Below are 22,036 nucleotides of genomic sequence, written 5' to 3'. Positions count from 1 at the left end.
CTCTCCGGGTTGCCCACACCAGGCAGCCTTCTTAGGAAACACCAATGAGGCGATGCTGCCACCTTGTGGCCATGGTGTGCAAGTGCCCTTAACTCCATTTTCATTAGCCGAGGGGGAGGGTTGGAAGGGGGGGTGAAGTCCAGTCCCAGGTGTGATAAGAGAATCACAACTGCACACAGTGACTGCAAGTAACTGTCAGAGATTGAGTTCAGCCTGCACCCAAGAGCAACGTTACATTTAAAAGGTAGTTTTTATAATATCCAATAATGTGGTATTAGGGGAAAACTTGGATTCCCAGCCAGGTTCTGCCTTTGTAACATTAAAAATCACTGTGTGACCGCTGAACACAGTGTGGCTCAGCCTATACTTCCAGCAACTTGGGAGGCCAAGGCAGAAGGATTGCAAATTTGAAGCCAGCCTCAGAAACTTAGTGAGACTGTCTTAAAATAAAATTTTTTTAAAAGAATGGGATAGGTAGCTCAGTGGTGGAGCACTTCCTGGTTTCAATCCCCAGCATCACCCCACACATAAAGAAAAGCATGGTGACAGGCATTTTCAGTCACCCAGCCCTCCCTGAACTCTGCCAGTAAACATGTAATTTTCCAAGTAAACTACCTTTTCCTGTGACAGCTCCTTTTCTCCCTGAACCAAACAATGTACACCCACCAACACTAGTCCTACTCCGTTGCCCCCAAATAAATCTAATGCCTTTTCACACAGCAAACCTTTGAATGCTTGCAAACAACGACCATGCACCAACCATGGCTTTCTCTGAGCCATTTTCCAAATGACATAATCAGAAGCCCTACAGCAAGTGAACCCTGGGGGTGTTCCAACCAGGCCAGCCGGGCACAGGAATACCTGTTTCCACACTGCACCCGTATTTAAAAAGTCACACACCACCTCAGCAGATTTGGGAGGAGTGATTTTTCCTACTTGTGCTGTTTTAGTTGCCCCATGCCTGCATAGGTTTATACTTCTTTTCTGGTCCTGGGGATTGAACCCCAGGGGCGCTTAACCACTGAGCCACACATCCAGGCCTTTTTATTTTTTTATTTGGAGACAGGGTCTTGCTAAGTTGCTTAGGGCCTCGCGAAGTTGCTGAGGCTGGCCTTGACTTGTGATCCTCCTTCCTCAGCCTCCAGAGCCGCTGGGATTACAGGTGTGGGCCACCTGCCTGGCTATCTTTCTTATTTAGTTTTATTTTTTAAGGGATATTTATCAGCCCCTGTGCACGGAAACAACAAAGAGGAAGTGGACCTGGTCCCTGATCACACAGACCTCAGGCCATGGAGGGAACCCAATTCAAAGCCAGATGCCTACAGTTCAGTGCCAAATATCAGGTTAGAGGTAAATGCTGCATTTTTGCATTCATTTTATTAATCCCTTGTGAAAAACCTTCCACTCCTGATTTTCTTGGTTCTTCCTTTCAAGCTCAAAGTGTAAAAAAAGAGAGGGAGAGAGACTGTAAGTGTTCCAGATGGTCCCTTGCACAGTCACAATTAGACTGAGCATTTCTTTATGGCTAATGAGTGTGTCTTGGACTCCCACTTTGTTCTGAATATGCTGACTCTCCTATAAGGACATTTGGGTATGCGGCAGCATTTTAAAGAAAATCTAGTAAGTCAGGAAACCTGTTTTAATGTTGTGTCCTTGAGACTGACCGACAGCATTTAAGCTAATCAGATAACTTCCCTGCACTTTATTTTATGTATGTATGTATGTTCTGGGAGTTGAACCCATAGGTGCTTCATCACGGAGCCACATCCACAGCCCTTTTTATTTTTTTTTTTGAAATGGAGTCTCGCTAAGTTGATTAGACCTCCCTGCACTTTAACTTCTGCTTCTGTGAAGTGGGGCAGGGGAACACAACTCCATAACTATGCAGATTGCAGGAGCTGCTCAGAGACGGCTTCAAACCTTGCTCTGCTGGGTATCCAACATCTAGCAAATACCAGGTTCTCATCAGGCGCTCCAGCCTTTACTGATTAATGTCTGAGTAACAGCAACATGAAGCGTGGAGTCGGTCAGCAAAGATTCTTGAACGCTGGCCAACTGCGGGAATGAATGGGGAAACCAAATAGCCAAAGGAGAGCGGCCTCTGCTCCCCGCTCTCACCTGCCTTCTTCCAGGGAGGAGACCTTTAAAAGTCAGACTCGGAGCTGGGGTGGTTGCTCAGTGGCACAACGCTTGCCTAGCACATGTGAGGTCCTGGGTTCAATCCCCAGCACCACATAAAAACTAATAAAACAAAATAAATGTATTGTGTCCATCTACAACTAAATTTTTTTTTTTTAAGTCAGACTCTTTGGACACAACAATGTTCCCAAGATGGGCCATAAGGAGTTGTCAGTGTGTATGTGTGTGTGTGTGTGTGTGTGTGTTTTGAAGTTCTAGGGAGTGAACCCAGTGGTGTTCAACAGCTGAGCTCCATCCCCAGCATTTTTTATTTTTTATTTTGAGACAGGGTCTTGCTAAGTTGCCCAGGCTGGCCTTGAACTCGTAATCCTCCTGCCTCAGCCTCCTGAGTCGCCAGGATTACAGACCCGCACTACTGCGCCCAGATTATGGGTGCTTTACATCGATGAACCTGAAGGACCCTCAGCTCCCTCCCATGGTACACCCACCCCAAGTCCATGGAGGGGAAAACCATACTGAGAGAACTGACAGGGAGCCAGGGCCTGCGGGGACAGGGTAAACAGAGAGAGGGGACCTGGAGGAAGGTCTGAGGAGCTCCCTGGCCCCACAGTGACATCAGGTAGACTGATGGTCAGGTCCACGAAGGGAGCAGATGCCCCGCCAGGCCCCACGCCTACATATGCGCATTTCTCAGTAAGGTTTTTTTCCTTCTACTGAATTGCTTGTCCACACACCCTCCAAGGGCCTAGGTCAGGGGTTACGGGAGGATGATCTCTCCATTCAACAAATATTTGTGGAGTGGAGTGGAGCGCCAGGCCCTGCGGGAGTCCCCTGAGTCCCGAGAATACCAAAATGAGCCATGGACAGCCGCTGCCCTGGGAGACTCCACCCTCCTGACGCTCCTCTGCCCCATCCCCCTCTCTGCTCCCCACCAGCCCAAATTCTGCCCCACACCATGAGACCGGCTCACGTGCCACCTGAACAGGGTCACTGTCTCCCGTGAACTTCTGCCGTCTCTGAAAGTTGACTCCACTTATACCTTTAGGTTTTATGAAGCATATGTTATCCCCTTGTTTAGACTTGGCCCCCTGAAAACAAAAACCACTTCTAGAATTTTCTAGAAAGAAGCCACACCAGTGGTTTGTATCAGGTCAAGCCAGAGCCTTGGATTCTGGGACAGTTTTCACTGACTAATCGACTCCCCTACACGACAATAGGCCAAGATGATTTGAAAACTGAGGGGAAAGGAATGATCGACCAAAAATCAAAAAGAATTTGACCGTGCCTTGGGTCTTTCCTTCTCTTGGGATCCAGTGTCATCCCACCATCTCACTCCTAAGTGGGGGCTTCCAGGTAGGACCTCCTTGTCGTTTATTCCTTTAGCCTCTACAAATACCACCAGGCATTCACGCTGCATCTCTTCCCCTTCTTTGACACATTCCTAAAGTCTCCAGAACAGACACCAAGTTTGTGAGTTGCTAAAGTTCCACAACCGTCACAGACTGGATTGTGAATGACCCCCAAAGGTCCGTGCGTTAAAGGCTTGATTAGCCTGTGGTGCTATGAGGAGGTGGTGAACCCCTAGGAGGTGGAGCCCCCAGGAAAAAAGTTAGGTTGTCGGGTACAGTGGAGCAGGCCTGTAATCCCAGTGGCTCAGGAGGCTGAGGCAGGAGGATCGCGAGTTCAAAGCCAGCCTCAGCTGAGTGAGGGCCTAAGCAACTCAGTAAGAACCTATCTCAATAAAATATTAAAAAGGGTTGAGGAGGGCTGGGATTGTGGCTCAGCGGTAGAGCACTGGCCTAGCACGCTTGAGGCCCTGGGTTCCATCCTCAGCACCACATAAAAATAAACAAATAAAATAAAGGCATTCTGTCCATCTACAACTACCAAAAAAATTAATAAATAAATAAAATAAAGGATTGAGTCCAACTACAATTTAAAAAAAAAAAATAAAAAAGAGGCTGAGGATGTGGCTCAGTAGTTAAGTGCCTCTGGGTTCAATCCCCAATACCAAAAAAAAAAAAGACAGAAAGAAAGAAAGAAAAGAATTCTTTCACTGATCACTGGGATCACTGGGAGTGTGGCCTTGAAGGGGACATTGAGACCCTGGCTCCTTCCTGTCTCTTCTTCCTGGCTGCCAGGAGGTGAGCAGTTTCCTCCATCATCTCCTATGGCCCCCTCCACAGGCCCCAAAGCATCAGGAACAACTAGCCATGAACTGAAACCTTGAAAACCAGGAGCCAAAATAAACCTTCCTCCTTATAAGCCGATTATTTCAGGCCTTTCGTCACGATCATGCAAAGTGGACTATCACAATAACGCTCCACATTTACTATAAGTATTATTAACTTTCTAATTTTGCCCTGAAGCAGCATCCAAACAAGGTCAGTAGCCAGGAGCCCCAGCAGCCTGGGGCTGAAAGGCTCCTTCCCGCCTGGGATTCCTGTTTCTCCGGCCCTCTGGGACCTGAAGCCGGTTCCCTCTCCTTTAGACTGGAGCAGCTAAGCCCCAGCCATCTTCCTGATGAACAGCGAGGCTGGTCTTGCCCATTGCTCCCGGGCAGCATTCTGGGCAAAGGAGAACTGCTTCTTCTGGGTCCTGACCACCTTCCACGGCTAAAGAATAGTAAGAATGGTAAACAGAGGACCGGCCACTTCCCAGGCAGCGCCACTACCGCTGCCAATCCTTTGCCAGGAACAGAAATGAGAAGAGCAAGAGAAAACAGACGTGTCCTCCTCTCTGGTCAACCCTCAGTTCCCACTTTGTCACTAGAGACAGTCGCTGAAAGGTATAAGGAAATTTGAATAAGAAAAAAGTCTTGAAGATATCAGAGCACCCGGTGGGGTGGGCAGGTAAGAAGGAGGACCAGAAGGAACAGGTATTGCTGCCAAGTTATCAGTCACTTATGTGCTTAAGAATGCTGCATTTCTTTTGTTTGACGAGTTTTACCTCCCAGATTCCCGTAAAGCACCTGGTCCGGTCTGTTATCTAACCACAAGGGCAGCAGTGCCTTTCCTGTTCTTACCCTCCGAAGGGAACACCAGCCTGGGACTGAGGTGCTGACCACCACCCTGAGTGCTGCGCCTGGGCCTTCCCAAGAAATTGGGAACCTCTGACTGGGGCAAGCAGCTTCCAGCACCACCCACAGCCACCATGAAGGTTCTGATCTTGACCCTCCTGTTTCTGCCACTACTGCTGATGTCCATGGTCTCTAGCAACCCGAACTCAGGTAAATAAAATTGATTTTCTATAAAGGGGGGAGAAAGGGGGCAGAAAACGTGTTAAAACAGGCCACACATGTGTTAAAACGTAGCTCCTTTTGCTACGAAGATATTGTAAGGCCAGGGGCTGTGGCACGCACCTGTAATGTCACTACTTGGAGGATGAGGCAGGAGGACTTTAAGTTTGAAGCTAACGTGGGCACCTTAGCAAGAAGTGCCAGGGGTATAGTTCGGTGGTAAAGCACCTCTGGGTTCAATCTCAAGTACAAAAAAAAAAAAAAGATATACTGTTCTCTCTCTCACACACACACACACACACACACACACACACACACACTAGCTCAACCAAGATTTCCCCTTCTCCCCTCCAACTCCTTTTCCAGAAGAGTAATAAATTTCCCCAGGGCCAAACTATGTGGCAGAGGTGACCGGATGTGAAGGTAAGTGTACACTCACAGAAGGTAAAGAAGTCCCATGTTCCTCATACTGCCCTAGAGATACCACTGACAATTTTTAATGGTATTTAACGGTACTGTGGTAAAGCAGAAAACTGCCATTGCCAGGCAGAACCCACAAGTTCTAACCGTACCAAGCCCTGAAACAGCTCACCTTCTGGGAAGCAGAGCTTTGGTGAGGCAGTCCAGAATCTGCTCCAGTTTTCACCATAGCCAAAGTGGCTCAGCCCTGTGCACAGCGGAGAGCTTGTCCCCGTGTGTGTGTCTCCTTCAGAGCACCATCCCATCCCAGGGCTACTTGAAGTGCCATTGCTTGTACTGTGTTTGGCATTCCTCAGCCTGGGCTCCACTCCCGACCTGCTTTTCCAGCCCTGAACCTCTGCTCAACACCAAGACTCTCTGCTCCACCCTGACTCCCTGCTGTTCCCAAAACAGGTTCTGCTGTTTTCCTCCTCCAGATCCAAAGCCATCTCCTCCCCCAAGCCTCCCTAGATTCCTCCCAGACAGATAGGGTGCTCCCTTCATGGAGCGGGCTCAGCCCTAACTTGACTCTCTTTTTGCATTGATCATATTCTGCCTGTATTGAAAGTGTTCGTGCGCCCTCCATCCCCTGCCCCTGCCTTCTAACTGTAACCTCCCTGGTGGCACAAATGGGCCATGTCCCTCACATTATCCAGCACAGGACACAGTAAATATTAGCCAAGTCCTCAGGTTTCCAAGTACAAAATATTGCTCCTTTGAGACTCTCTATACCAGAGTTTGATAGCAGCTCTATTGACATTTGGGGCTGAACAACTCTTTGTTGTGGGGGCTGTTCTTTGTATTGTAATATGGCATCTACCCACTGGACGCCAAGAGTGGCCTCTTCCCTCCTCAACACGCTCCAGTTAAGAAATCTAAAAAAATGCCAGGCTGAGTCAAGAGGACCGCAAGTTCAAAGCCAGCCTCGGCAACAGCAAGGCGCTAAGCAACTCAGTGAGACCCTGTCTATAAAAATACAAAATAGGGCTGGGGATGTGGCTCAGTGGTTGAGTGCCCCTGAGATCAATTCCTGGTATTCCCCCCCGCAAAAGAAAAAAAGAAAGCTAAAAATACTTCCAGACATTGCTAAATGTTTCCTGGCGGGGCAGCGGGGGGCATTGACACTCCCAGTGGAGAACCACGGCTCTATTCCAATAGTTCTTAAACCTGGTCACATGTTTAGATTCAGCATTTGAGTTATTAGGACCCAGATCCAAATACCAACTCTACCCACTCACTTTCCAACTCTCCACAAGTCATTTAAGTGCTTTGAGTCTCAGTGTCACCATATTAAAACACATAAAATAACCGGGTGCAGTGGTGCGAGCCTGAAATACAGCAACTAGGGAGGCTGAGGCAGGAGGATCACAAGCTCAACGCCAGCCTCAGCAACTTGGCGAGGACCTGTCTCAAAATAAAATATAAAAAGGGCTGGGATGTGGCTCAGTGGTTAAGTACCCCTGGGTTCAATCCCCAGTACCAAATATAACAATAATAATAAAACACATAAAATAACATTTATCACACGGACTTGCAAAGATTAAATTACCTACAACATTCATCTAGAAAGAGGTTGTTAGCACAGAAGAACCAGGCTGGACACAAACTTCACATATCATTTCAGCCTTTTATTCAGGAACGATGGGCCCACTTTCCAGGTGGAAAATAAGTCACTGAACAAAGGAGGGGACTGGGCTTCTATAGGTTCTACTGAGAGGTGAGTTAGTTAATGAATGTGTCAGTTTGGGCACTCAGGAATTTGGGGTCTGTTTTACTGAGTGAAATGGGAGGGGGTTTGGGGTCAGCAGTCAGTATCTGGGATTTACTTACTGGAATGGATGGAGGGCACTGGTTGGTATCTGGAAAGGATTTGTTTAGCAAAGGATCAATGCTTTGGACATCTCCTCCCCAGGGTTTGTTTAATCACCAGGAAAGAATGTACTGGGGAAGGATCGACGCTCTCAATGTATGGCTTTCTGTCTCTCTCCCCTTTTCCCAGGCTTCACTATTTGAGGGGTTTGTCAGTTTCCATATCTAATAGAGGTCAATAAACAGACCAAGTGCAATTCGAAAACAGTTCCTAACACACGATGAACTGGGGAAGGCTCCCTGTGCCACCAAGTGTGGCTATCACAAATCACACGATGGACCGGGGCTGGGCTCCAGATTTGCTTCCAGCCAAGCAATTTTGCAATCCTGCCAAAGTCTGAGCCAATTCATAATGGAAGGAATGACACCTCACACTGTCCAAAACAATTCTCAAAACAAAATCTGATCTTACTTTATCTTTTTTTTTTTTTTGTTTGGATACTGGGGATTGAACTTAATAACTGAGTCACATCCCAGGCCTTTTGCTAAACTTTGTATGTTTTAGACAGGATCTCACTAAGTTGCGTAGGGCCTTACTAAGTTGCTGAGGCTGGCTTTGAACTCCTGATCCTCCTGCCTTAGCCTCCCCAGCTGCTGGGATTATAAGTATGCACCACCGTACCTGGCTTTACTTTGCCTTTGAAAATAACTACATCTGTGCTTTTCAATATGCTTTTCCCAGCAGAGAGGGAAGGAAAAAAAATGTGAGAGTATTAGGAAATAAATTACTTATAATAACAGATTATTTACTTCTTGTAATATTACTTATTTATAAAATTGCTTATAATAATACCTTACATGTATTAAGCACTCTATGTTGCCTGGCTCAGTGTGGCTCACGTCGGTAATCCCAGCAATTTGGGAGGCTGAGACAGGAAGCCAGCCTGGGCAGCTTAGACAGGCTCTGCTTCAAAATAAAAATAAAAAGGGCTGAGGTTGTAGCTCAGTGGTAAAGTACCCTAGGGTTCAATCCTCAATACTGCACATGTGCATGTGCATGCGCGCGTGCGCGCGCACACACACACACACACACACACACACACACCCTCCTGTGTTGCAGGCTTTGTTCTAAGCGCTCTACACAGACAGCATTAATTCACTTTGTCCTCATAGATCTAATGAATTTTTTTTCCTTTCATTTCTCATACTTTCAAAACTGTAAAAATAGATTTCCAGTATATCCTTCATCCACTTTTTGTAAAATATTTTTTTTAGTTATACATGGACACAATATCTTTATTTTGTTTATTTATTTTTGTGTGGAGCTGAAGATCGAACCCAGTACCTCACATGTGCGAGGCAAGTGCTCCACCACTGAGCCACAACCCCAGCCCTCCTTCATCCACTTTTTTCAAATAACTTCTTATATAACCATAATACGATTATAAAAATAGGAGATTGGCACTGATACAATAATGTTAACTAATTCATATTTAAATTTTTGTTAATTATCCCATGTATGTCCTTTTTCTAGTTCAGAGTTTGATTCAAGATCCTACGCTGAATAAAAGTGCTCTGTCTCCTTGGTATCCTCCAATCTAGGGTAGTTTCCCAGTCCTTCCTTCTTTCATACCTTGATGATGATGATGATGATGATAATAATAATAATAATATAATAATAATGGTATTAGGGATTGAACCCACTGAGCCACATCCCCAGCCCTTTTTATTTTTTATTTTGAAATAGGGTCTCACTAAATTACTGAGGCTACTCTCTAACTTCCAATCCTCCAGACTCAGCCTCCCAAGTCACTGGGATCACAGGTGTGCACCCAGCCCTTGAGATTATTTTGAGGAATACTGGGCAGGTATTTTGCAAAATGTCTCCAGTTGGGTTCATCCAATGCTTCCTCATGACTAAGTTCAGGTTATTCATTTGGGGCATGTGTCAGCTTTTCATCACTGTGATCAAAATACCTGACAAGAACAACTTAGAGGAGGAAAAGTTTATTTGGGGCTCACAGTTTCAGAAGTCTCAGCCCATGGCTGGCCAACTCCATTGCTCCCAGTCTGAGATGAAACAGAACATCATGGTGGAAGGGTACGGTGGTGGAAAGCTGTGAGCCTATGACAGCCAGGAAGAGGGGGGACAGAGAAAGAGGAGCCAGGGACAAGATATAGCCCAAAGCCACAGTGACTGACTTCCTCCAGCCACGTCCCACCTACTGACGGTTATCACTCAGTACTCAGCCGTCTATTCAAATTAGTAATCTACTGATGAGGTTCAGATCTCATAATCTAATCACGTCACCTCTCAACATTCCTGCACTGCCGGACACGTGAGTTTCTGAGAGGACACTCAAATCCAAATCATAACAGGGCAAAAATACCACAGAAGTGATGTGTCCTTCTCAGTACGCCACAGAAGGAGACTCAGCATGCGACCATCTCTCGTTGCTAGTGATGTTAATCGGTTAAGGTTGTGTCTGCTAGTTTTCTTGACTGTAAAGTTACAGTTTTCCCCCTTGTAATTAATAAGTGTTCTGTGGAGAGATACTTGAAGACTGTGCAAATATCCTACTCCTTATCATAATACTTTTACCCAATCAATAATTTTTTAAATTCATTAATGACTCTTACCTACAACGATGATTACTGTGGTGTTAACCACATAGTGATTTTCCATTTCCTTCATTCCTTCTACATTTAGTCATTGGAATTCTACTATAAGAAAGAGCACCGGGCACAGTGGAGCGCACCTGTGATCCTAGGGAGCAGAGACTCGGGAGGCTGAGGCAGGAGTATCACAAGTTCAAGGCCAGCCTCAGCAACTTAGCAAGACCCTGTCTCAAAATAAAAAGTAAGAAAAGGACTGAGGATGTAGCTCAGTGGTAAAGCACCCCTGGGTTCAATCCCCAGTACAAGAAAGAAAAAGAGAGAGAGAGAGATAAGCTATTCCTCCTCCTTTTACTGATTAATTCAATTATCTATTTCCATCAGAATGGACTCATGGATATTTATGGGTTATAATCCATTACTATCATTATTTATTGTTATTCATATTGTACCTGAATTGGCCACTGGGGCTTATTCAAGTCGACTTTTGCGATCTTTTAATATCCCCCATTATTTTTGAGCAGTTCTTGCTTTCTGACACTACAATATATTCTAGGTTCATCTTGTACTTTCTTACCCCAGCCCTGAAATCAGTCACTTCTACAGGGAACCCAGGTTCCTTTCATGGGAAAATGCTGTTTTACAAATGATGGGCAATACATACAACCTTTGCTAGTGGCTGCCATTACTTCTAGACTCTCTAATGGACAGAGCTGGGAAATAACAACACTAATGTACTACATTTTACAAATCAGGTAAACGAGGCACAAATGAGTTAAGCTGGCTAAAATCACAAAGCAAATTTATAGTAGAACTGGGAAACCAAAATAGTGATAGATGTACCACAATTCCTAACAAGTAACTTTTGTTGTTGTTGTTGTACTCTGGATTGAACCCAGGGGCACTTAACCACTGAGATAAGTCCCCAACCCTTTTTTTAACTTTATTTTTTTTTCCACTATCACCATATTACTTCCTGAGCCCCATAAATTCCAAGAAATATTTTTACTTTTTTTTTTTAATTTTGAGAGGATCTTTCTAAATTGCTGAGACTGGCCTCAAATTTGTGATACTTCCACCTCAGCCTCCCAAATTGCTGGGATTACAGGTGTGTACCCCAACTAACAAGTAACTTTTTAACAAATAAATGCCTTTTAGCAGAAAGCCCCATATCTAATATTCCAGCATAGACACCATTTTTGAAAAATAACTAGAAGTCCACAGTAATAATCACAATAATAATCACCATGTACTGAAGGCCTGGCTGCACTCACGGTACCTTGTAATTCCTCAGAACTCTGCAAAATGGAGACCACTATTCTCATTTTATTCAAGGGAAATCGAGAATCAAGGAAGCAGAGGGACTTGTCTAGTTAAGTGACGAAGCCAGCCGCTAACCCCAGGTCTATCTGGATATAAAGGCTCTGTTTATTCCACATATCATGGTTTCCCAAAACTAATTTTAGGTGAAACATAAATTCACATTTTTTTTTACCTCAGTAATTACATGTTTGTTTTAATGGATATTAGAAAAAGATCCAAGCATGCATCAAGCCTGTAACTTCACAGATGATATCACACAGAATGAGACTGTTTTGTAAAATAAATTTAGAGGAAATATATGAAGTAGATAATAGTTGAGGTGGTAAGAGAAAAAATCATAAATCCCAGTGGCTCAGGAGGCTGAGGCAGGAGGATTGCAAGTTCAAAGCCAGCCTCAGCAAATTAACAAGGCCCTAGAGAAAGAGAAAATCATAAAGATAGTCCCTAACTGCCTGAGGTTTGGAAGACATAATACAACAATTCCAAGCAGCCTCATTTTCAGCTGTATGAGCCTAGCTTTCATATAGGGTCATGATAATAACAACAGACTAAGGATCTTGGACCTGGGTTTAACATTACCTTTGTGAACTTGGGCATTTCATTTGCTGTCGTTGGGGCTCAGTTTCCTCATCCAAAAATAAAAAGAAATAGTGATTTAGTTCATTATTATAGCCCTTTGAAAGCAATTTGATGATAATATCAAGAACCATAAGGCCAGCATAATGGCTCACACTGGCAATCCCAGCTATTCAGGAGGCTGAGGCAGGAGGATCACAAGTTTGAGGCCAGACCCAGCAACTTAAAGAGGCCCTAAGCAACTTAACAAGACTCTGTTTCTAAATAAATAAATAAATGGGGCTGGGGATGTAGCTCAATGCATGTAGCCCCATCCAAGTACTCCCACGTTCCATCCCAAGTACAGAAAGAAAGAAAGAAGAAACAAGAACTGTTCTTAAATTTCCACTAGTATTTCCACTTTGGGAACTCTCTTCCAATGAGAGAGATTTTTATTCTCTTTCCCAAGAAAATAATCCAAAATTTAGAAAAAGTTATAAAAATGAAAAACTTTTGTCAGTGTCTAAACATAAAGCAACCTAAAGATTCAGCAATGGGAAAACAGTTAAGTAATTTGGAAAACAGATACTTGTTGCAGCCATTAAAAATATCTATTATGGGGCTGGGGTTGTGGCTCAGTGGGAGAGCACTTGCCTGCCATGTGTGAGGCCCTGGGTTCGATTCTCAGCAGCGCATATAAAATAAAATAAATAAAATAAAGGTCTATCATCACTAAAAAAAATAAATTCTAAAAATATATCTATTATGAAGATGAAATATCATCATGCTCTATGAAGGGGGGTAGAAATCCGTTTGTGTACTGTGGTTATCCCACATAAAGAAAACCATATATAGATGACACACCAAAATACCAACATTTAGTAAGAACAGTGAGTTTTTTGTTATATCTCAAAACTTTCTCCAATATAGTTGTATTACATTTAGAATGAAAACCCTCCTCAATTAAGGGATTCAACTAAATGGTCTCTAAGATTCTTTCTTGCTCTTATATTGTGTGGGGTTTTTTGGTGGATCAAGGAGTAGAGGTCATGCACAAGTGAAATATGAGAAAAGGGTAGCCAGCCGAGGCTATGCCTGTTTACTTTTACAACTCTCTAAATAGCATGAGAACATTTGAAAACTAGCACTTGGGGAAATGATGTAACACCCTCCATCTGTGTAGCAGAAAGGGCACAAGTCTGGGAAATAGGAACCTGAATTGGACCAGACGATCTCTAAGGGCCCTCTCCAAATTAAATTGTCCAGCCACTCATTTGAACAAACGTTTACCAAATGCCTGCCGTGTGCCAGGAGCAAAGTAGCTGAATGACTACTGAACTGTTGGTTCTAAGTCTAGTGATGGAGAATGATTTTGTTTTAGGATCAGCATAACAAAATTTCATAGACGGGGCGGTGGCTTAGACAACAGAAATTTATATTCTCACAGTTCTGGAGGTTGGAAATCCAAGGTCAGAGGTTCCGCAGGTTTGGTTCTTCTACTTGGCCTGCAAATGGCTGCTGTCTTCGTTTGGGCTGCTATGACAAATCACCACAGGTTGAGTGGCTTATAAACAACAGGAGTTTATTCCACAGTTCTGGAGGCAGGACTTCTGAGATCAGAGTGTCAGTATGATTAGGTTCTGATAAGGGTCCTCTTCCAGGTTGCACAGTCTTCACATGACAGAAAGAGTGAGAAAACCCTCTGGGTTCCCTTTTATAAGGGCACTAATCCCATTCATGAGGGCCGTACCTTCATGACCTAATTATTTCCCAAAGACTTCACTTCCTGATACATTGAGTATTAAGATTTCAACATACACACTTCACGGGGACACGAACATTCAGTTCATAATAGCCACCTTCTTACTGGATCCTTGCAGGGCCATTCTGCTGTGTACACACACTCCTGTGTGCCCAAATCTTATCTTCTTAAAAGGACATGGCTCAGTGAGTTAGGGCCCACCAAACAATCTTATTTTAACCTAATCAGCTCTTTAAGGACCCCATCTCCAAAAAACAGACATTCAGAGATACTGGAAGTTATGAGTCTTAATCCCAATGACTTGGGAGACTGAGACAGGAGGATCAAGAGTTGAAAGCCAGCCTCAGCAACAGTTAGGTACTAAGCAACTCGGTGAGACCCTGTCTCTAAATAAATACAAAATAGGGCTGGGGATGTGGCTCAATAGTCGAGTGCCCCAGAGTTCAGTCCCCAGTACCCACCCCCCAAAAAGACAAAGGCAACCCTGTGAAGGCATAATCGACTCCAACAGGAAATATTGCTGTACAGAGTGCACTCTGCAGAGGACGTATCCTCTGGGCTCAGCACCTTATTGTTTTGATTCCCTCCGCTAGCCCCTCCTCCGAGAGCTGGTGAGAATCTCAAGTCTATAAGCCATCATCCTTGATTGTCAGAAAACTATTTTAAAGCCAGGTGTAGTGGCGCAAGCCCATAGTCCCAGCCATTTGGGAGACTAAGGCAGGAGGACTGCTTGAGTCCAGGAGTTCAAAGTCAACCTGGGCAACACAGTAAGACCCTGTCTCAAAAATATATAAATTTTAAAGCTGAGCACAGTGTTACACGCCTGTAATCCCAGTAGCTCAGGAGGCTGAGGCAGGAGGATGGTGAGTTCAAAGCCAGCCTCAGCAAATTTTCGAGGCCCTAAGCAACTTAGCAAGACCCTGTCTCTCAATAAAATATAAAAAAAAAAAAAAAGCGCTAGGGATGTCATTCAGTGGTTAAGCGCCCCTAGGTTCAGTCCCCAGTAGCAAAACAAAAAAAGATAGATAGACAGACAGATAGATAGATAGATATTATCACAATAAAATCAGCTTGGATAGAGGCCAAAAGCGGAGTGTGTTTGTTCCAGAGGAACACATGCAAATACCATCCTCGTATAGTTTGAACTGGAATTGTGAATCCAAACACAGTCATTTGGAGGTCAGGTGGAAATCTTGGTTAATGGAATAATGAGATCCTTGTTTTCACTCCTGAAGTCATGAGGATTTGAACGTAGGGGACAAGGAGAGGGTGTACAGTCCTGATAACCCCTAACCTTTTGTCCTCTCTTCCATCAGAGTCCTTTCTTTCTTCACCAACCTTCAGCTCAGCTTTTCTCTAAGCCAGATTTTAAAACTCTTATTCTTTATCCATTTAAAACACTCCTCTCTTGAAGAACCCTAGATCCCCAGAGCAAATAAAGAGATGAAACGGAAATTCTTGACCTAGGTAGCACAATAGGGGATTTCTGTTGGCCCCTTCCCTTTCCGGTGCCTGGAAGTGACCTGTTTCCTTCCAACAGGGGTCGCCAGAGGCAACAGGGACCAACGCCAGGCTTCTGGGAGGAGGCTCCTGAAAGGCAGCCAAGAATGTGAGTGCAAAGGTCAGTAACTCAGCATGGACAGAGCCCTGGCACCACAGTGACCCCAGCTCTCCCCCTGGAGCCCCTCTGAGAGCAGGGCAGATGTTCTCCGAGCTGACCTCAGCATCCAAAACACGCAGCACCCTTGCCGGCTTGCTTTCTGAGTTTCGGGCAAGAACTGGACTCCTCCAAGGCCTAGTGGGGAGCTGGCCAAAATTCAGGCTCTCCTCTTCCCCTTCCTCTTTACCCCAAAAAATCTAGGGCTGTCTTCCAAAAGGATTGTCACATTTTCCTGGCTTTCCAAAAGCATCCTAGATCCTATTCTCAGCCTCATTGAACTCACAAAAAAAAAAAAAAAACAAACCTGAAAACAGAGATAAAATGATTTGCCCAAGGTATAGCAGCCCTCCAAAGATAATGCCTACGTGCATGAATGATTCTGTCAAAATAAACCCAACTATTATGTATAACTATAATGCACTAATTAAAAAAAAAAAAAGATATTGCCAGGCTCAGTGATGCACGCTTGTAATCCCAGTGGCTTAGGAGGCTGAGGCAGGAGGATCACAAATTCAAAGTCAGCCTCAGCCATTTAGTGAGGCCCTAAGCAACTCAATGAGACCCTGTCTCTAAATAAAATATTTAAAAGGTCTGGGGATGTGGCTCAGTGGTTGAGCACCCCTGGGTTCAGTCCCTAGTACAAAAAAAAAGATAATGCCTAGATCTTACTGTTCATTCTGTGATTTTCCCAATGCTATCTCCCTCTAAACCAAATCTTTAGAAGTCAGTAAAACAGTTCAGAAATCCTGGTGTTCAAATAGCTGGAGGTTTCCAGCTGTTCTGCGTTGACCCCTCTCCCCACCACCACTGCAGTATAGAAAAGGAAAGGGGGGGTGGCTGGAAGATGGCCTGCCTGGCTCCCTACTTTTAACGCACCGACCCTCCTGTCTGAGCAGCAGCCTGTTATTTCAGATTGGTTCCTGAGAGCCTCTAAGAAAAAACCCATGACAGCGGCCGGGCTGCCAAAGAAGCGATGTCCCTGTGATCATTCTACAGTCAGCGTGAAGAAAACCAGTAAGTTTCAACAAACTGGCCTTCCTTAAACCAAAGTCACGCCTGGGTGTCACTAGGGATGGAGCAGAGGCTGAGAACAGAAGAGGAGTGGACGCCAGGAAGGAAAAGCACACGTCTGGGCCCTGGGTCCTCAATGCCGACCTGTGAAGAAAGAAGAAGACAGGGAAAGCAGGGTACAGCCACCTGGTCCTGGAAAGGGTTAGCCAAATTCCTAGGTTTTAGGCCTTCGATGCTTATCAAAGTGGAGGGAGAAGGGGTATTAGGATCTGATCATTGATTTCTGAAGATGACACCAGGGTTAGGGTCAACAGAATATGACTCCTCCCCTGCCTAGGGAGGCTGGTTTGGGTTTGGTTAGTTTGGGGGATGAGATCTTGTCTTGTTGCTCAGACACACAATCTCCTGCCTCAGCCTCCCGAGTAGCCAGGATTACATGGTTGTGCCACCACACACAACTAGTCTAGTAGGTTTTAAGAATTATCAAGAATGGGATAAATCTGGATCCTTATACTCTCTTGATGGAAGTGAATTTGGCAGTACCTATAAAATTTTTAAATGAGTATACCTTCTGACCAGTAATCATATTTCGAGAAATATGATTATTAAAGATATTAAAGAAATTATTAAAGATACATATGTAAACCAGATATAGTGGCACAGGACTGTAATCCTGGCTACTTGGGAGACAGAAACAGGAGGCTCACAAGTTCAAGGTCAGCCTCAGCAATTTAGTGAGATCTTATCTCAAAATAAAAAGGGGTGGAGGTGTATCTCAGTGATAGTGCATCCCCGGGTTGAATCCCCAGCACCAAAAAACAAAACAAAGCAAAAAAAAAAAAAAAAGATATATGTACAAAAACTACAGTAGTATTTTTCTTGAAAAATAAATGGGGGTAAATGTTCATCAAATAAAATTGGGCAAATCTGCAGCTGTCAAAAATAATGAGGTAAATTATAATATATTGACTGAAAAGAAATTCATGATATATTAAGTGAAAAAATAAGTTTAAGTTGATTTGAGGGGCTGGGGTTGTGGCTCAGAGTAGAGCACTCAACTACCATGTGTAAGGTACCAGGTTCGACCTTCAGCACCACATAAAAATAAAATAAAGATATTGTGTCCACCTATAACTAAAAAATGAATATTTTTTAAAAATGTGAATTTGAAAGACAAATTCATAAGAAGGAAGGATTTTGTAAACAGAATACAAAATGTACAAACCATAAAGGAAGAGATTGATAAACCTGATTTCATTGAAATTTTAAATTTTTAATTATCAAAATAATAAAATGACAAACTACACAGTTGGAGATGATATCTGCAACATATATAACCCACGGAGGATTAGTACTGCCATGTGCCATGGCACACGCCTGTAATCCCAGTGACTCAGGAGGCTGAGGCAGGAGGATTGCAAGTTCAAGGCCAGCCTCAGCAACTTATCAAGGCCATAAGCAATTTAGTAAGACCCTGTATCTAAATTAAACAAAAAGAAGAAAGAAGAAAACAAAACAAAAAAGATTAGTATTTAGTACTGAGAATACATAAAATATTCACACAAATCAACAACAAGAAGGCAGGCAATACAATAGATAGGTTAAAAGAGTTAAATAGTCACTTCTCAGATAAGGAAATCCAAATAGCTAACAAACATGTGAAATGACACTCAAACTTATTATTGGAAAAATGTAAATTAAATTCCAAACAAGATCATCACTGTTTCATCAGCAAATTGGCAAAAACTTTAAAGTCTGACAAGTTTAAGTGTTGCCAGAGAGTAGAGCAAAGAAACTCTCAGATGCTGCTAATGGGAGTGTAAGTTGGTAAATCACTTTGAAAAACATTGATGGTTATTTTCTAAACTTTAAACTATGTGGCCAAGCAATTTCACTATCAGGTATATACTCAAAAGTACACCAGGAGACGTGTATGACAATTTCATAGCAGCATTGCGATAACTACCCTAAACTGGAAACTGACCAAATGTCCATTGACAGTAGAATGAATAGGTAAGTCATAATACATTAGAATATTTGTGTGCACACGCGTACACACACATCAGCGTGAATGTACAATCCCTAACAATATAAATGAATCTTGCCCCCATAATTTTGAAGGAAGAAAACAAGACACAGGGAGTAACTACAGTATGTTTTTGTGTACTGTCTTTATTTTACTTTATTTATTTTATTTTATTTTATTTTTGGTAGTGGAGATTGAATCCAGGGGCATTTAACCACTGAGCCACACCCTCAGCCCTTTAACGTTTTATTTAGAGACAGGGTCTCGATAAGTTGCTTAGGGCCTCTCTAAGTTGGTGAGGCTGGCTTTGAACTCCCAATCCTCCTACTTCAGCCTCCCAAGCTGCTGGGATGACAGGTGTGCGCCACTGTGGGAGACCAACCTTGCACGACTGAGTCACACTCCCCGGCTGGGTCTTGAGGCGCTCTGAGGTGCTCGGTTGAAGAAATGTGGCAGAGCTTTCCCCACCCTTCTTGGGTCCGAGGGTCGGTGTCTCGTGCATGGGTGTGTCTTGCTACAGCCCCATGGGTGGAGCTACGCTCACCTGTTCCTTTGTAATATAACCCCTTTCCCTGTTTAAGATAGAATCTTCCATGGAAGATTACTGTGCCCTTGGGTGTGGCCTACCCAGGTGTCAGTCAACCTGCTGACAGTGGACATCATGAAGATACTCAGCCCCCTGAAACCTGACCCCTTGCCTCATTTGAATAGCTTCTCAATAAAAGGGGTCAGCCGTGCTCTCGCTCTCTCTCTTCCTGTGGACCCTTAGGGTCAGAGGAGCCGTCACAGCCACCCCAAAGAAAAAGGTATTGTGTCTCTTGTGTGGTTATTTTGCGCTGCCCAGTTTAACTGGAGTGACCCCTGAGCCTTTTAGTCGCGAGAACAGAAACCCGGCACGCCACCATGCCCAGCCATCATGTACTGTCTTATTCCATTTGGACTGCTATAACCAAATACCATAGATGGGATGGTTATAAACAACAGAAATTTATTTCTTACAGTTCTGGAGATTGGGAAGCCCAAGATCAAGGTGTTAGTAGATTCAGGGTCTGCTGAGGGCCCACTTTCTGCTTTATAGATGATGGCTCCTAGCTGTGTCCTCACATGGCAGAAGGGACGAATCAGCTCTCTTGGCCTCTTTTATATGGGCACTAATCCCATTTATGAGAGTTCTGCCTCTATACATAACTTTATGAATTTCTACACATGTATAATATTGTTTATAATAAAATATTTGTTCAGGGTGAAGGGCAAAGCAATACATATGGCATAATTTTTTATTTTTTAAACTAAACTACTATGTTTATTAAAAGATTTGGGAAAATATTTGACAAACTTTTAATGATGGTTAGCTCTAAGGAGGAGGGTATAGTGTTGAGGTTATAGGAAGCCTTTTGCTTTTTGCTGGATACATTTTTTTCATTTAAATATTTTCCACTGTACAAGTCTTACTCTTATAATTTTAAAAGCACTCATAAGCCAGGTGCACACACCTGTAATCCCAGCAGCTTGGGAAGCTGAAGCAGGAGGACCTTGAGTTCAAAGACAGCTTCAGCAACTTAGCAAGGCACTTAGCAACTCAGCAAGACCCTGTCTCTAAGTAAAATATTTAAAAGGGCTGGGGATGTGGCTCAGTGGTTAAGCACCCCTGGGTTCAATTCTCAGTATCAAAAAAAAAAAAAAAGCACTCATAAAAATTCAATTTTAGGGCTGGGGTTATGGCTCAGTGGTAACGTGCTTGCCTAGCATTCAAGAGGCAGTGGGTTCGATTCTCAGCACCACATACAAATAAATAAAATAAATGTCCATCAACAACTAAAAAAAATAAATTAAAAAAATAAATTTTTAAACATGCTTTTAACATTGACCCCCCCTTTATTTGTACCCTAGGACACCGAAGGCACCACAGGAAGTCAAACAAGCATTCCAGAGCCTGCCGGCAATTTCTCCAACGATGTCAATTAGAAAGCTTTGCTCTGCCCTTGTAAGAGCTCTGAGATGAGAGCCTTCTCTCCACAAATTCTCAGCCAAAAAGGCAGTGGACCCAAAGCATGTTCTTATTCTTCCCCACTCCCTGTCCCCCCACCTCCACCATCATTCCAGTCCTATCAGATGGCACTTTTTCCAACATCATGGATTATTGCTCCCTCTAGTGCAGCCTCCTCTTGCCACTCTTTTTCTGTGCCCTCCCTTACCTGGGCTTCAGCTTAACTATGTGAAAGGATCTAGGAAACCCCACTCTCCTTGCTGGTCTCACTTATCATTAAATACCACCTGGAAAGTAGCAAACAGAAATCAATAAATGTTTTTAAATGTACTAGGTCAAAATCATTTCTTCTAAATGGGGTCTGACAACTCACATTGAATCCAGATGACTCACTTTACCCTGTTCATGCCAAACCCAACCCGGATTCTCCACCTACTTCTCCCTGCTCATGACCCTCAATCTTTCTCCACTGCCCAACTTTTTATTCTTTCACTCAATCAACAAACCTTTCTGAAGTAAAAGTAGGTGGAGCAAAGCAGGTATAGCCATGAATCAGACATTGTCTTATTAAGGAACAATGTAGGTTAAAAAAAGTCACAGTTTCCTAGCATATAGGTGGCCTTCAGTATTTATGATTGCTATCATCATCATCAATAGCCATTGTATTCTGTGGGTTTCTAGAAAGATGGTGTGGAGGATCTCCAATGCTATTCAAAAGAGCTTCAAGTTGTAAAAATGGGAGGACCTCATGGGGTTTTCTTAGTAAGGATGTGAAATCACTATAAAAAGATTAAACTGGTAACCACTTTTAAGAATGAATAAAGAGGGAAAATGTATTACAAGTATAGAGACTGCCTCCCCCTTTAGCTCTTTCCTCAAACATCAGAAGGGGGGGTATCAAGGAACACTCATCCAGAATCTGGTTTCTATCACCCCAGATGAAACAGAAGACTAAATTGGGATGCTATGCTTGCCTTATGAGAAAGTACATTTCAACTGGGTATTGAGTGGGGTGGGGCTCTATTTATGACACAAGAGGGCAAGCCCCTCCCTCTGGTAAGAGAGTGCTGGGCACACAGCTTCTTCCTGTTCCTAATCCCTCCCACCCAAAGTAGAAGGCACAAAGTGTATCACTTGGCCCAGGAGTGGGGAGCCAGCAGGGATCCACCCCCTAGCCAGATGCCTTAAAACGAAAGACCAGGGATGCCAGGATGAAGGGCAATGGCATCATGACAGATCCGTGAAGAGGCAGGCCTGGGGTTGGGGGAGCCAGGAGGATGAAACCTGGAAGATCAGCATCTCCCATGAGGGAAATAACAACAGTGGAACCAGGTTCTAAGTCAGTATCCATGTCAGACTGGGAACCTGAGCCACACCAGAAACCTATAACCCAGCCAGAGCCCTCAGCCAACTCAGGATTGAAACCTCAGCACGAATCCAATACCCAACAG

The 22,036-nt window shown here is 43.8% G+C and overlaps 1 protein-coding gene and 1 long non-coding RNA gene across 2 annotated transcripts in view; one reads left to right on the top strand and one right to left on the bottom strand.

The window, feature by feature from the left end:
• LOC117794932 (uncharacterized) overlaps nucleotides 1-22,036 on the bottom strand; it is a 45,542-nt gene that overhangs the window by 704 nt on the left and 22,802 nt on the right. The gene's annotated exons all lie outside the window — the stretch shown is intronic.
• Nucleotides 9,589-20,885, top strand: Cxcl17 (C-X-C motif chemokine ligand 17). The gene is made up of 5 exons (XM_027945777.2): nucleotides 9,589-9,746; nucleotides 10,818-10,876; nucleotides 15,442-15,522; nucleotides 16,474-16,575; nucleotides 20,489-20,885. Exons 1-5 carry the CDS (start codon nucleotides 9,589-9,591, stop codon nucleotides 20,584-20,586), a joined length of 498 nt encoding a protein of 165 aa, XP_027801578.2. The 3' UTR covers nucleotides 20,587-20,885.

The sequence above is a fragment of the Marmota flaviventris genome, chromosome 18, assembly GCF_047511675.1.
Source record: "Marmota flaviventris isolate mMarFla1 chromosome 18, mMarFla1.hap1, whole genome shotgun sequence".
Lineage (NCBI taxonomy): Eukaryota > Metazoa > Chordata > Mammalia > Rodentia > Sciuridae > Marmota > Marmota flaviventris.
Note: the sequence above shows the minus strand (reverse complement) of the source record. Positions and strands in the feature narration are given on the sequence as shown.

What these genes read in the sequence shown, in the direction of transcription:
- Cxcl17 (XM_027945777.2), top strand. Translation starts at nt 9,589, where the DNA reads ATGTGTCAGCTTTTCATCACTGTGATCAAAATACCTGACAAGAACAAC. An exon ending in CCAAGAATGTGAGTGCAAAG is followed by an intron (nt 15,523 to 16,473) that starts GTCAGTAACTCA and finishes CTGTTATTTCAG; the next exon opens with ATTGGTTCCTGAGAGCCTCT. An exon ending in AGTCAGCGTGAAGAAAACCA is followed by an intron (nt 16,576 to 20,488) that starts GTAAGTTTCAAC and finishes TTTGTACCCTAG; the next exon opens with GACACCGAAGGCACCACAGG.